At 46.8% G+C, this 14,903-nt stretch overlaps 1 protein-coding gene across 3 annotated transcripts in view; it reads left to right on the forward strand.

The window, feature by feature from the left end:
• Positions 1-14,903, forward strand: part of MELK (maternal embryonic leucine zipper kinase) — a 711,420-nt gene that overhangs the window by 572,268 nt on the left and 124,249 nt on the right. For all 3 annotated transcript variants that reach the window (XM_069630471.1, XM_069630473.1, XM_069630472.1), the window contains exon 14: positions 8,679-8,904. In XM_069630471.1, coding sequence (XP_069486572.1) covers positions 8,679-8,904 — 226 coding nt within the window. The remainder of the gene's footprint in view (positions 1-8,678; positions 8,905-14,903) is intronic.

Raw genomic sequence — 14,903 nt, forward strand, 5'->3', positions numbered from 1 at the left:
GATATGTAAAACAAGCTTTTTTTTCATGCATTAGAAATGAGCTTCTTGGGATATTCTCTTTTAATTAGGCGAACGCCTAATTCATCAGATGATGATAAAAATCACAAATGTTGGTGTAGTTTCTTCTTATGCGAAGAAATTGGCCATAAGGCAAATTTTCCCGACGATGTCGTGGGTGGTTGCTAGAGAAGTGCAGCAATGTATTTCTTGCTGTAGGTTTTCATTATAAACAACATTTGAGCCTTCCACCGTCATGTTTTATTTTGAGGTCTAAACGCAATTTCTTTGTTACTTTGTTCCATCGTGAATTGAATATTGCTGTCGATGTTATCGAGCCAAATCAAAAACAGTTCTAATTCTGACTCTGGGCCCTTGCATATGAAAATAATATAATCTATATAGCGTCTCCAGTTTATTATACAATTTTTGAATGGCTTTCTGTCACATGTCTGATTCATAGTTTGCCATGTACAGAATCGCAAGACTGGGTGCCTGGAGTGGGTATATTAATCAACAAATGCATATTGTATGTAAAAGACAAGATAACTTTATTTCTGATGGTTGTAAATCTGCTTAGACTCGCATGCTATGCATAAATCTCCTGATGTAGCGGGTGCTCCCTCTAAATCTTCAACTTCCTATGCGGTAGCACCGAAAGTCGCAGTAGTGTCGAAAGATGCGGCGAAATGGGTCCACGGAGTGAAAACCCTCCCAAAGCTTGGGGAGAAGTTTTCTAAGGCTACTTCGACAGTTTTGGAACCCAGGAAAGCCCCTTCACCCGAGAGCTATTCTCTGGTTTCCTCTTTCTAGGCCCTACATCATGACCCAGCTCCTCCTCACAGGCCTTTTCCCCCATGATCCTTCAGACTCTTCTGAATGGACCAGGGACAAGTTTGAGGGCTGTATTAACAAAATGGCAGAGTTTAACTTCTTGTGCCAATTTGGCCACATTTTGAAGAGGTATAGGGTTCGGACCTATGCCCCATCCCCCCAAGTCCCAGAGGCTTCACTCTCCCGGTAATCAATTATCCTCTTTGGAGTAATCCCATCAGGACCCCCAAGTCGATGTCTTTGGGGATGACCCGGATGATCCTAGCCAGGATGTTGCCTATGCCATGGCCAGGACATCGAGGATCCCGATTGCCAGGACCCAGACTGGAATCCTGTGGATGACCACGGCACGTGGCACACCCCGCCACCTGACAGACATCTGTCTGGCTGTGCCTATAGACAACCAGATGTTAACCTTCTGATGAAAGCTGCTGATCACTTAAAGATTACCACACACAAAGCTGCCCCTGATTCGGTCTTTGCAGAGGATATTCTTAAGGAAAAGACCCTTGTCGGCCAAGCCATCCTTTTGTTGCGCTCCATCAAGCAGCACCTGGCCGCCTGGTTGTTCACACCATCACTCTCACGTGCAGTAAACCCCTGTGTGGAGAAATTGTTCTGCCCGGCTCCCTCAGACTCGCTCTACATTAGGGGCCACGCAATCCCGGACTCCCTGGTGGTCACCACTACTCTTAAAAGGGCGGGGTACGGCTGTCCTCGTCAGAATCCCCTCCTGACAAGTACTGCAAAACGTTGTACACCTTGGAAAGCGTGTTGCCACATCTGCAGCTTTTAGCACCAGGATTGACAACACCACGATCCTTGCGAGCTATAGTGACGTTCAATGCAGCCTTGTCCAGGACAGCCCTCAGGCTGTCCCGGAACCCACTTGCACCTGCCTTTTTGGCAGTGGTTGTAGAGGGCAGACAAGTCACCCAGAATATCCTCTAAAACACCCTGGACTCTCCCAAAACTGAAGGTTGTGCCCTTACCTAGGGAACCCTGCTCAAACGCCATGCCTGGGTGAAGAATTCAGGGTTCAAACCAGAGACTCTGGCTTCGTTAATCAACTAGCCAGTGGAGGAAGACACCCTCTTTGGGAAAGTGGTTGATTCTCTGGAGACAGCTAAGGAGAAGCACAAGACCTTGAAGTCGCACAGCAGATCTCGGATAATCACTTTGTCCAGCGCTGCAATGCCTGCCAGTACTTTCATGCACAGTATGGCTCGGGAGAATCCAACTGGGCCTCCGGACAGGGCTACTCCAGTAACTTACAATCCCAACAAAGAGGTTTTCGTTGGGGGGGGGGGGGTTAAGGGGGGATGGAGGGGAGGTCAGAGGCAGAAACGCTGCTTGTAGAGTCTCCCCTGCCTCAGCCTCCAAGTGGCTCAATGGTACGTGTACCCTCCCACACTTCCCTGGTTGGGGGGGGGGGGGGTGTCTAACATAGTTTGCCCACGCATGGGAGGGGACTCATATCAGATCAGTGGGTACTCAAGACTGTAGCCCTCGGGTACTGCATTGTGTTCCTCCAGCCATCCCACTAGCATCCACCCAGAAGCAGACTACTCATCAGACCACCTGTGCATCCTGTTGGACGAGGTCCAGTTCCTGCTGGAAAAGGGCGCCATCAAAGTCGTCTTTCATCTCCAGGTAAATGAGGGGATTTATTCAGAGTACTTCTTTGTACCCAAAGAAGGATCTAACCATGCGCCCTGTTTAGATCTGCGCTCTGCAAATAAGTATGTCAAGCCACAAAAGTTCAGGATGACAACTCTTCAGGAAGTAATCCCCCTGCTGCGGCAGGCCGACTTCATGGCAAGATTGGACATGAAAGATTCATACTTTCATAATTCAATGTTGCCAGCCCACAAAGTACCCCAGGTTCATGATAGAAATCAATTGTGTTCTCCAGCCAAATCAGTTTCTGGTGGCCCTGATTCGGACAGAAGACTCGCTCATCTTCCCCTCCAGTTCCCTCACTATGTAGTCAGTCACCTAGTTAGCGTTTGCAAGGACATGCAACTGCTGGGGATGATGGCTTCCTGCGTCTTCATAGTTCTTCACCCTAGTCTCCGCATGCGCCCCATGCCCCCCATGCAGGAGTGGCTCGCTAGCCAATGTCAGGCCAGTGGGGCGATCTGGTGGCTGCCTCGCCAGCCCTTCAGTCTCTGCAGAGGTGGTCAAGGGAAAACCTCTGCAGAGGAAAACCTTCACCTACCCCGCAGTAGAGGCTATTTTCACCACAGGCGCATCTGTCTGGGTGGAGGGCTCACCTCCAACAGACGGCGCATGGCGTGTGGTCCCCTTCAGTAGCATTCAGTCGCATCAATATGTTGGTGCTGCTTGCAGTGTTCAAAGCTCTAAAAGGCTTCCAAGCACACCTTCCTGGGAAGACAGTTCTGGTCCTTAAAGACAGCCATTTACTACCTGAACAAACGGTGGCGGGGGCGGGGAGGTGGCACTCACTTTCTAGGGCTATCCAGATCATCTGGAAGTGGGCACTCGAACACTACATGTTCCTACTCTCGCAACATATTCCAGGGGAACACAATCTTCTGGCAGACGTTGATATTGTCCTTTATTTGACACACCTATTAGACTCGGGACTTGTTTTCAATTCCCTAAAGGTCTACCTGGCCGCTCTTTGCGTACACCACATCCCAGAGCAAGGTTTCATGGTGGAAAATTCCTGTCATTAAGGCCTTCATGAAAGTGGTGAAGAGACTTCATCCGCCTATTTGCAACCCATCTCCCGGATGGGACTTGAATGTTGTCCTTACCAGATTAATGGTGCCTCATTTTGAGCCCATGCACAATGCTAGCCTAAAGGTTCTCGCCTATAAGACTGCCCTAGTGGCCATTAGTTCAATAAAAAGGGTTGGTGAACTGCGGGCCATTTCTGTTCATGATCCCTTTGTGACTATTCACAAAAACAAAGTAGTTTTGTGCCCATGCTTTGCGACTAAATTCATCTTGAAGTTCCATGTGAACCAGTCAATCGTACTTCCCACTTTCTTCCAAAACTCCACTAACTTGGCTGCAAAACTCCTCTGCACACTGGATGTGAGGAGGGCAGTCATATATATACTACCTTGGAAAAACGAAGCCGCTGAGAAAGACAATCCAATTCTGTGTATCTGTGGCAGCTGGTAGAGAGGGCGGCCCTGTCTCTAAATCAGCTATTTCCAAATGGATTGTAAATTGCATCACACTGTTTCTCTCGCTAAGAGAGATCTAACCTTTCCATCTAGAGCTTGCGCTACTCGCGGCACAGGAGCTACCATAGCATTAATTGCAAATGTTCTTCTAGAATATCCAGGCCGGCAGACGCATTTAGATAGAATTGAGAATATTAGCATGGCCACACTTGGATGGAGTTGTGGACATTGGCCTGCATCGCATCTAGAGGGGACTCTGAATGCTAGCATGCCCGCCCTTGGCTGGAGTTGTGAATGTTAACATGTCTACATTTGGACAGAATTGAGAATGTCAGCCTGCATCGCATCTAGGTAGGACCATGAGTGTTGGCATGCCCGCACCTAGGTGAAAGCTGAATGCCAACATACCCACACCTAGATAGACTTGTGAAATATAAGCATGCGTTGCACCTAGATAGGACTTCGAGCGTTAGCATGCCTGCACCTATGCGAAACCTGAAGACTAGCACAGGCCACACCTAGAATTGTGGACACTGGCCTGCGCCCCATCTAGATGGGACTGATTGAAGGATGGCAAGCCCGCGCCTAGATGAAACTTGAATTTTGGCGTGTGCCACACTTGAATTGTGGACACCAGCCTGCGCGGCATCCAGATGGGGTTGCGAATGATAGCATGCCCACACCTGGACAGGTCTCTGGACGCTAGCTTGCGCCGCATCTGGACAGGACTGTGAATGTTGGCTTGCCCACACCCAGATAGAATTCTGGACTTTGGCCCACGCCGCATCCAGATAGAGTTGTGGGGGTCAACTGGTGCCACACTGGGACAGAACTGCAAAGGCTAGCATGCCAAAGGTCAGGTAACCCACTAACCAATATAAGCTCAAACTATGTATACTTATCTCACTCAAACTCTCACAACCATCTCTCGCACAACAAGCCGCATGCACTTCACAACACTGCAACACATAAGCCGGACCAACAGCACACGCTGCCTATCACAGACTCGATACCCGCATCAAAGCTCAGCATCTGGTGTATACCGAGTTGAAGCTACCAACAGAACACCACTCCCCTCACTATCCTACTCCCTCTTCACCTTACTAACCCACCCCACCCCACTTTATCATTTACAGATCCGCCAGAGCGTCTGGGGACCAATTCTGTCGGTGACGGTGCGCGGTACAAATACATTTAACATTTTAACATTTAGATTCCATTTGCAAAGCAGCAACCTGGACTTCCGTTCACACTGTCACTCAACAATACTGCTAAGACACACACTCGAAGTCTGATTCTCAGGTTGGACAAGCGGTGCTAAGATATCTTTGCTACTGTTCCTACACACATCCCACCACCATCTCCGGGTACTGCTTGCTAGTCTATGCACAGTATGTGATTCTAAGCAGATTCACTAGCATCAGAAGACATAGATTACTCACTGTAATCGTATTTCTGATGATTGTATCTGCTTAGATTCACATGTGCCCCTCTTGGAGTAGAAGGAACATAGATGTCTTACACCTTCTCTCTTCTGCAAGGCTCCCTTGCAGCAGAAGAAAAACTGGTGGTACCTCGACACGTAGGATTTTTAAGTGCACTACACATCACATAGGGGTTAGTATTAGTCACGGCCATGTTGACATCCCTTTTTGAGCTTTGAAACAAGATGCAATACTCTGCGATTACCACTAGATGTTGGACTATAGTCACAGAATGTGGATCTAAGCAGATACAATAATCAGAAATACGATTACGATGAGTCCTGGATGTCATATGGCCTAATTTATGAAGCTGTTTGTAATGAACATGTAATAGGGATAAATGAATACTGTGACATAGTAAATTATTTTTTGGCAGAGATGAATAAGGAGTGTAGACTGGTACCTGGATATCACTACAGCAAGAAATAAGCGAAGTAAGACGTGCATCTGGGACCGTATACAGAATTTGGAAATTGCTAGTAAATAAAGTATCCAGGAGGATAACCTGGACATACCTGCGGGCAATGCCCAACCACATATCAAGACATTTCCATTGCCGTATTATAGGACATTGTATTTATTTGTTATTAGGATTAAATCAATTACCAGGTCTTCCTGTGTTGGGCCCACATATGTGTTTATCTGGAGCAGCAAAGCTATAAAAAAGAAATTGTCACTTGGAAACCCTATGGCATCTTTTAGTTAAGTTTGTATGTAAATATAATACTATGTTAACTGATGAATTGTGGGTTTGATGCCTGGCAGGTAATCGGCTATCATTAATATTAAGCCATAACCTAATTGCAGTTAAGTTATGGATTAATATTGGGGATAAATAGACAGGAATGTGAATGATTTTAACTGTTTTCAGCTAAATAGAAATTATGCTTGTATTTTTATATATGTGATCAATTGTGATTCTAATTGTGTGTAAAGTTAAATGTGAACTATATTGCACATAATGCACGTTAAAGAAACATATTCACCTTTTGTGGAGGCCAGCAAAGTAAGTGGTTTGTAGGGTTTGAACGAGGTAGCCTTTTTGGATACAACACAGAAGAAAATAACTACTTCATGATAAAAAATGGTAACTGTATTGCAACCATGTAAAAAACACTACCTCCAGCTTGCATCAAACATGGAGTCCCCTCATCCAGGCCTAGGAAATGGGGGCCTGGGAGGGGGGTAAAAAAGTTCTTGTGTTGATGACTAAAATATCAGCCCATACAACACCCGAGTTTGTCAGTGGGGGGGGGGGGGAGAGAATTTAAGGTACTAAAGGGATAGTGAGAAGCGAGGCAAACAAATGATTCTTCTGTAACATAAACCAATATGCATTGCATGCAGGGTCACTTGCCAGGGCATAGCCAAAGGGTTCTGTGATCACTCAGTCCTTGCACAGTGAGGGCTTGGAGGAAGTTTCATGGTGTTTAAAAAGTAAGGCTTGGGGGAATGGGGCAGTGGTTCGCAAGGCAGAGTAACGGACTGGCCCCAGAGCAGACGTCACCAGGTAACGGTTGAGCACTCGACCCAGCCAAAATGGCAACTGCGCCTGTTGTCCGGGACCCGAAGGCGGGTTCTAGGTGCTAATTGTAGGGTGCTGAGACTCCTGGACCAGCAGCTCTTTCTGGATTGGGATTGGATGCTGTTGAGGACTATTCATCCTTTGGCTAAGCTAGGACCTGGCAGCGGATACCCTTGGCCTGGCTGTGAGTATGCATTAAGTAGCAGGGTCCGTGAATGTCGGAGCCCCATCTGGCTGGAGGCTGGGGCTGACGAGGCATGCCTCGGGTGGCGAACGGATCAGAGCATCAATAGCCCCGGACTGATCGTGCTGGCTGTTCTGTGCTATTCCGGGACTCGGGCGGACTCTGGGCTGCCTGCGCACCTATATCCTGACGAGATGGCTCAATGCTGGGCAGGCAGAGGAGCGGTCGGCATCCCTGACCATTGGTTGGGTGCGGAGGGTTTCCCACAGCACCCGCTGCGTGGCGACTACGGCAGGTGTGGCCGGTTTGGGGGCACGGGAGTGATCAGCAATGTGTGCCTCATCCAGGAGTGCACCAACTGAAATGTGTGGGGGCACTCCCCCACTCAGTTTCTCCTTACATCAGTGATTACGCCTTGGGCCGGCGCAGTGGCGGCTCTACTAGGCTCAACCCTTCATCCACTCTAACTGGATCGCCACTCTCTATAGCGGCTGATCAAAGGACTGTGATAATACATTTGTACTAAGTCTTGGCCTTTCAGAGCAACACTGCTCCATGTTATCTACTCCCTTTTTCCAAGGAGTGGGAGTGCTCTGGTCGAAAGACGCCGATTATCAGGGATTGAAATTGTGCTAATGAGCAGCAGCTAAGAGCATTCTCTGGGTATCTGGTGTTACCCAGTAAGTAAGAACTACCTCCAGGTAATGAGGGCATGAGCTAGTACATAGTTTCTCAAATTGTAATGTCACTATCTAACATTGTCCATTATAAATGATACATTATGCTTTCAATGTGTCATATGCCCCTTTTATACACATTTACAAACTGTGTTAACGTGTCCCTGGAGTGGTTGTAAGACGCCAGTTGAGTGTCTGTTAGGATGTTGGCGTCAAGCAAGCCAAGATCCCCCTGTGTCACATGAAGTTGCGAAGTAACCCCTACTAATGTCAAATCCTGATGATTCTTTACCTGCGCTGTTAAGGAAAAGGCATATAATCTGTGTGGATATCCCACATATAAAAAAAGTATTCCTTTCTTTAGAGCTTTGCCTTGACTGCTTGACCAAGCCTACTTTGGGTGAGTCAAGGAAAAGCTGTCGAGACTTACTTTACCTGCATTTTGAACCTTTTCCGGTCATATAAAGGGATGGAAATACAGACTATGTATTGGATTACTGGTTAACCATTTGCTTTTAAACCTGTCCACTGATCCTGTGATATTCAGCTAATTATGCATATTTCTCTTGCTGTACTATGAAATTTGGTTTGTCTACAAGCATCGCTCAAATGCACTTTGTGTAAAAACATTCACTGTATTTATTGTATCGTGTGCGAAATGTGTCCTACTTAAATCTGATGTTATCCACCTCAACTATGTTCAACACTTGTGACTCCAGCTGGACCTTTATGTTGCTTTAGAGAGCCACAGAGAAGTAACAAAATAAGTAAAAGTTTTGTGTTGGGAAAAATAACAATCTTTTTCTTAACTCAAAGCAATGTAAATACAGATCTGGATCAAACAGTATAAAATCTGCACCTCAAACCCCAGTGACACGAGGAGCGGCAGGAACAAGGTCCGAAAATAAAGAAAATTCCACTGGGACGAATGAAGACCATTTTCTGTATCCTGCAGCTCCTAAGACCCCGAGCCAAAAGAAGAGTTCAAATGAGCAGCGTGATTTTCTGTCTGTTCCAAACTCTATCGTCCATCCTTCCAAAGGTAAGGATTTTCATGTTTCTTGAAATAGCACAACATTTGTGTAAACGCTGTAAGAAAGGCCATTGAAATGTCTTCACATGCAGCATTTGTTTTTTATGTATATTTAATGAAGGGAATAGAGTTCACCATTGAGACCAGTTGGTCACCTACAGGTACAGTTCTGCAATTAATATCCACTCAAAATGTCAGCTCTGATTCATTCATAAGCAGTTGCCCAGAATACTTGCTGTTGGGTGTAGGTAGTGTTCTGATCCTCCTACTCCCCTCCCCCCCCCCCATACTCCCCTACTCACCCCTCAACCCATTGTTTGGTTGTTTCCAAAGGGCCTTAGGTTTTAATGGCTGCACCTTCTTCTTGATCAGGATTGCTCCAGGTTGGCCCTTCAAACAGTGGTTCTCAGAATTTCTCATTTACGTCCCACTCCTCATTCATCTTAAAGGATCTTGTGAGTGTATGCTGTGGGGGAGGGGGGTGGTGCGTGGCGCAAGCAAAGTTGTCCATTCCTGCCTTGTAACTTAAATGAAGCTCCTGTTGCCTGAAAAATTAAACCTGGAACATATGGCTCTGTACTCGTACAATTTTAAGAACATTTTGGCCAAGACTACAGCACAGCAGTAAATCTATGGTTTTGTCAGTGAACGTTTGAGATAGATCTGTTTTTAAAATAATTTAATTTATTAACTATGATGAAAGCAATAAATTAGGATCCCGAAACGGATTGTAGTGAGTGTGCAGTAGAGACTATATAGCCTAAAAATCCCCAAATTCACGTAAATGCCTAAACCGTTCACTACATATAACCTGGCAGATGAAGTACACTGCCAATGTGAACTGGCATGTCAAGTTTGCTTTACCAATATTCACTATAGAAAACCATTTAAAGGTAAAGCAGATACAATATAGGCATAGAAATTAAGCAAACAGCTGTTTGTAGTACTCCTGTAGATGTTAAAGTATTGGGTTAGTTTATCCCTTGGGAAAAAGATTGCCTTTCCTTGGAGGCTATTGCCCCTAATTACATTTTAATCTTCTTGATGGCTTTTCAGTTGCCCATCACGATGTTCCTTCTTGCATCCAGTAAGCCTTATTTTGTTTTGTAAATCTACAGTATAGTTGTTTGTAACATGGCACATCCCTACCTGGATGTTACGGAAAGGATCACAAAGGCTCCCAGCTGTTGAGAGATCAAGACCAACCCATAGTCATGTCTTTAAATACCTAGCCATTCCGATTGCCAAGTGTAAACTATATTGTGTCCATATTTAGCCTGGGGAAAGCTCTTGACTCCACACCCACTGCCCAACATATGTGGCCTTTGTGCTTTGAAACCCTTGTGTATGGGTGCGCTATAAATAAAATATATCTGATGTATAACATTTCAGGTCCCATCTTGTACAGTGCTTGGTGGTGCACTAAAAGGGTGGAGTATGAAAAACGTCTGTATAAAATCTACCTTAATTAGGTCAACTTAAAAAATATTGGAAAAAGGAGGAAGGGTTAAAAGAAATACAAAGCGTTGAATGTGAGGCAAAAAGAGATGTCAGTTATTGGCTGTAAATAGCAAAGGGAAACGCTCAAAATCAAATTGAAATAACACCCATATGGTAAACACTTTTCAAAGAAGATCCAACATGTAAACCATAAGCTTTGTTGGAGAATGAAAGTCCAAGCACATTCTGATTGCATTTATTTTCTAGTACACTAGAGTGCTGCTGTAACAATACTTGTGTGGGTGCAATCTTGCCACATAATTGCACACATTTCTGTCACTTGGGGAGTAAAGGCATTTAGTCTTTGTAACCTTTCATTAAACAGTACTGCTTGCATAGGTGCTCTTTGGGCATGTTAGTTTGCCACTCTTCAAGGTTTGGTAGGCCTGGCAAGGGCCTCCACTGTTATACGAGATTGTTAGGAAAGAGTCTTTGTTTTGCTGCTTTCCATCCATAGACCTTAATGGGACACTGTACCTGTGAGACTTTCCTGAGTTTTTGCCCCACCTCCCTTGGTAAGCTCATATGTTTGGGAGCACAGATCATTCCTAATAGTTGTAGGAGAACTCTTCATCGCATAGTAATGTTCTTTATTTTTCTTGTGCACCTCACCTTATGTGAAGTGTGATGGGGACTCTTTGGGTCGCTGTAACATTTCTTTGGTTAGTTGAATGTGTTCAGGATGGGCTTGTTAACGCTGTAGCTTTTTCGTTGTTAGTCTTGCACAATTTTACATGTTACCACTGCATTCCAGTTAGACTACCATAAACTCTAAAAGGGCTGTGCCACTAGATTGTCCTTTGAGCGTAGTCCTCATTCTGCGGTTGCCATCCGTGAGCGGCTGCAGGTGAGTGGCTTTGTCCAGTGACCTTTCTGGGCCTAGTTGCTATAGTTTGGCCATTGCTCGTAGCCCCTGACCCAGCCCGCGACCCTCGTTGTCCCCGGTACCTTTCCGTAACCCTCCCTCCTCCTGCCTCCCAGCTCGCCCCTTTTTGATTGGCCAGGTTGATACTCAGTACTCACCTATAAGGGCAGCCCTCTGCCCGAGCAAGCCCCTGCGGCTAAGGGCCCCAAGGCAAGGGGCGGCTCCAACTGAGGCATCACCTTAACGTGGCTGCAGGGGAAGCCAGTGGCCAGCTGTCAACCAGCAGCGACTAGTATGGTAGGAGTGGCCTGGGTGGGGAGTAGAGCAATCGCTCTACCCTGGAAGCCCGACCATTTAGCAAACTTATCTACATCTGTACAAAACACTGTGATTACTCTCCACTGCCTATCTCTCTCCCATTGTACAGGACTCTCAAATCTAGCTGTAGTTTGTCTTGTACTCAATTCGAACTGTTTTGTCTGGTATTCTATTTGCATTGTTAGGTGTAGGCCTCTCTCCCACTATACAGGACTCTCAAACCTAGCTGTATTCACCTTGTACAGAAAGGTAGTTCTAGAATACCTTGTACTCAAACTGGATTGTGAAATGTAGGCCTCAACCTGTAAGTCATCTAGGCATCATGTCACTCACAGGCCACAACCGTGCAGCTCCCTGGCGCGCCACTAGCCCCAACGATACCCATTGCCGTCTTTCACTACCACCGTCATCACACACTCCAAACCCTCCCACAGTGTATCTTTAACGTGCACCTCTCACTCCCACCCTCTTCCCCCTGCCCTCATCACACCCACCCGCCTCAATTGTCACTCTCCCCCACCCGTAAATCCCGCTTTGCACAAATAAGAGTGGCAAGATGGAGAGACAGATTAGAGAGCACCCCCCACGGAACACACCAGAGAATGCAGCAAGACACCGAATACGCCCACCACACTCCAATGGCACCAGCAACCAACTCCCAACACCTCCCATTCACATCCCCAATCAACCACACACCAGCCCTAACTCCGACTTCCCCACCATTCTCACAGCAAGAGAAGCTCTAGCCAATACCCCATTCACCAGAGAACCACCCACTCTCTCCCATACACCCATGGCCACCCATAATGCAAGGAAAGGGCGAGACCGCAGGCACCTAATGCCCCCCTAGCATCACCCATTCACCAACACAGTTCGCAACCACTTCCACTGCAATATGAGCGAAAACTCAAAGCCCGCACCCAACTCAGTCCTAGCTATTTTCCCCCGTGCCCACACTCCAACTTCTCCCTCCTCGCCGCACTCCACCTCCCCACCTGCTTCCTCATCCCCACACTTCTCCTCCCTTTTCACCCCCCACTGCCAGACCCCACAGCAGACCCTGCTCCCTCCCCCCCAACCCTAGCCACCCTCTACCCACTAAGGCATCCCACCAAATATCTTGCACCCTCATCAACGCCAGGTCCGTTTCCAAAAACAAACTCCACATATACGACCTCATCACAGAAGAAAAAACAATTATGGAGACCTGGTTCTTGGATGACTATGAACCCCTCTCGCACAAGACCTTCCCACCAGGTTATATTCTGACAGCCCGGAACAGATCATAAAGGGGAGGATGGCTTGCAATATTACACAAAGACCAATCCATGCTAATAACCAAGGACTCTATCACGATGTTCAGGTCCAAGGCACAGGAGCGGTGCAGAACCAACCACCCCCACTATGGTCTCGGTGCCTGCAAGTCGCAGCTTACACTGACTTCTTTGACCAGAGCGGGGAAGGAGGGTTAGGGTCTCGAAGGTTGGATAGGTTTTTTTTTTTTTAGGGAAACTGGATTGAGGGTTAGGTAAAGGTTGTGGGCAGGACTGGGGGAAATTAGGAAAGGGTTGATGGTTGCACACTTTTGATCAGCTAATATTTGGCATAGATGTAGGTGTTTAACATTTACCACCACTTGTGTGTATATATAAGGGTGCAGCTCCTCACACACTAATCCAGGAACACTATAGTTTTATGCATATACCAGTCTACACCAGTGTGATGCTGGACATGCATCGGAGGGACAGGGCCTCCGTATCCTTGTCCTTTACTGTTTTTATAGTGTGTTCTGTCGTGTTTTCCGCGCAGGAGTTCATGTGGGACTCCTGGCGGTGCAGCTCTCTTGGGTTGGTGAACAGACCCGTGGGATACCCTTATGACCCCCATGGGTGGGGGGTACAACCCTGTGCCCCTAGTGTATGTTTTTGGGCACCTGTGGGTGGCCCGCAGAGCAGGATATGGGCTGGTGGCAGCTCAATGCTGAATTTGACAGGTGCGCGGAGTATCCTCCATTTTGGGATACCCCGGCCCTGCCATTGGGATCAGTTGATTCCGGATGGAAAACAAAATGGCCCCTGTGGCCTCTTGCTTTCTATTACCTTGTTTTCCCAAAGTCCTGGGAAGCCCTGACTCGGTCCCTTCCCCCTGACTGGCTGTTGGGTGGAAGTGCCATATATGGTGTTGTTGTGAAGGCCCAAACAGACTAGCTGGAGCCTTCCCAGTGACTGTATGTTGTGGGTACCTCCTGTGGGTGGGACCTGGGTGAATGGAGTGTGTGACCAATATGCACTCCTTGTTGTGGTTGTCTGGTTTCTGGTATGAGAGACAAAGACTGAGACAGACCTGCCCGCAACTGGCCTGAATGCAGTGTGTAGTGTTGAATGGCTGGGTACTTGTCCCAATCCACATTCCTTGTTGTGAGTGAGTGGGAAGAGGAGGGCCTGAATGCACTGGGTGCCTGTTTGTTTGGTTTATTTGTAGAGCGCTCCGGACCCGTGGGTAGAAGGGCGCTTAAGGAATCGGTTACAGGCATAAGATAAGCATTTACAGTTACAGAGTACATCAACTTACAAAAAGCATTTACAGTTACAGAGTACATCAAATTACAAAGAGTTTTACATAGTACAGCAATTTACATATAATACAGATATGGTTACGGCTGTTAGAGCTTAGAGATGAGGGTAAAATGCTACTCTTTGTTCAGTAACCAGCCTATAACAAGTTTCCTAAAGATCGGGAAGGACTCAGTGGTTTTAATTTTGAGTGGTAGGGTGTTCCAGAGTTGGGAGGCTAGCACAGTGAAGCTGGCGCCTCCTGCTCTTTTTAAGGCAAATCTGGGCACTAACAGGCATAGGGAGTTGGAAGATCTGGTGGTTCTGGATGTGGATTTTAAAGTGAATTTGTTAGAGCGGTACGGTGGGGCTAGGTTGTTTAAGGCCTTGTAGGTGAGGCAGATAGTTTTGAGGTCGGTTTTTTTATTTATTTATTTTTTTGCTGTATGGAGAGCCATTTACACGCTTTCCTGGTAGTGGAGATTTGATCACGCCTTGGGATGTTGAGTGCTGCGCGCAGAGCATTGTTCTGGAGAACCTGGAGTTTGTTAGTTACGGATAGGTTGGCTCCTAGGTACAGGCTGTTGCAATAGTCTAGTTTGGATTGAATGAGTGCTCTGGCCAGAGTGAGGCAGCTGTCGGGAGATAGGAAGGGTCTGTTAGCCCTGATTAGCTTACCCGTATAGGCAGTGGCCGAGGCGGTTGAGTTGATTTGTTTGGAAAGGTTGGTGTTGACATCGAGGTGAAAGCCGAAGGTTTTCACACTTTTAGCA

This window comes from Ambystoma mexicanum, chromosome 6q, assembly GCF_040938575.1.
Source record: "Ambystoma mexicanum isolate Mex_15411 chromosome 6q, UKY_AmexF1_1, whole genome shotgun sequence".
Taxonomy (NCBI): domain Eukaryota; kingdom Metazoa; phylum Chordata; class Amphibia; order Caudata; family Ambystomatidae; genus Ambystoma; species Ambystoma mexicanum.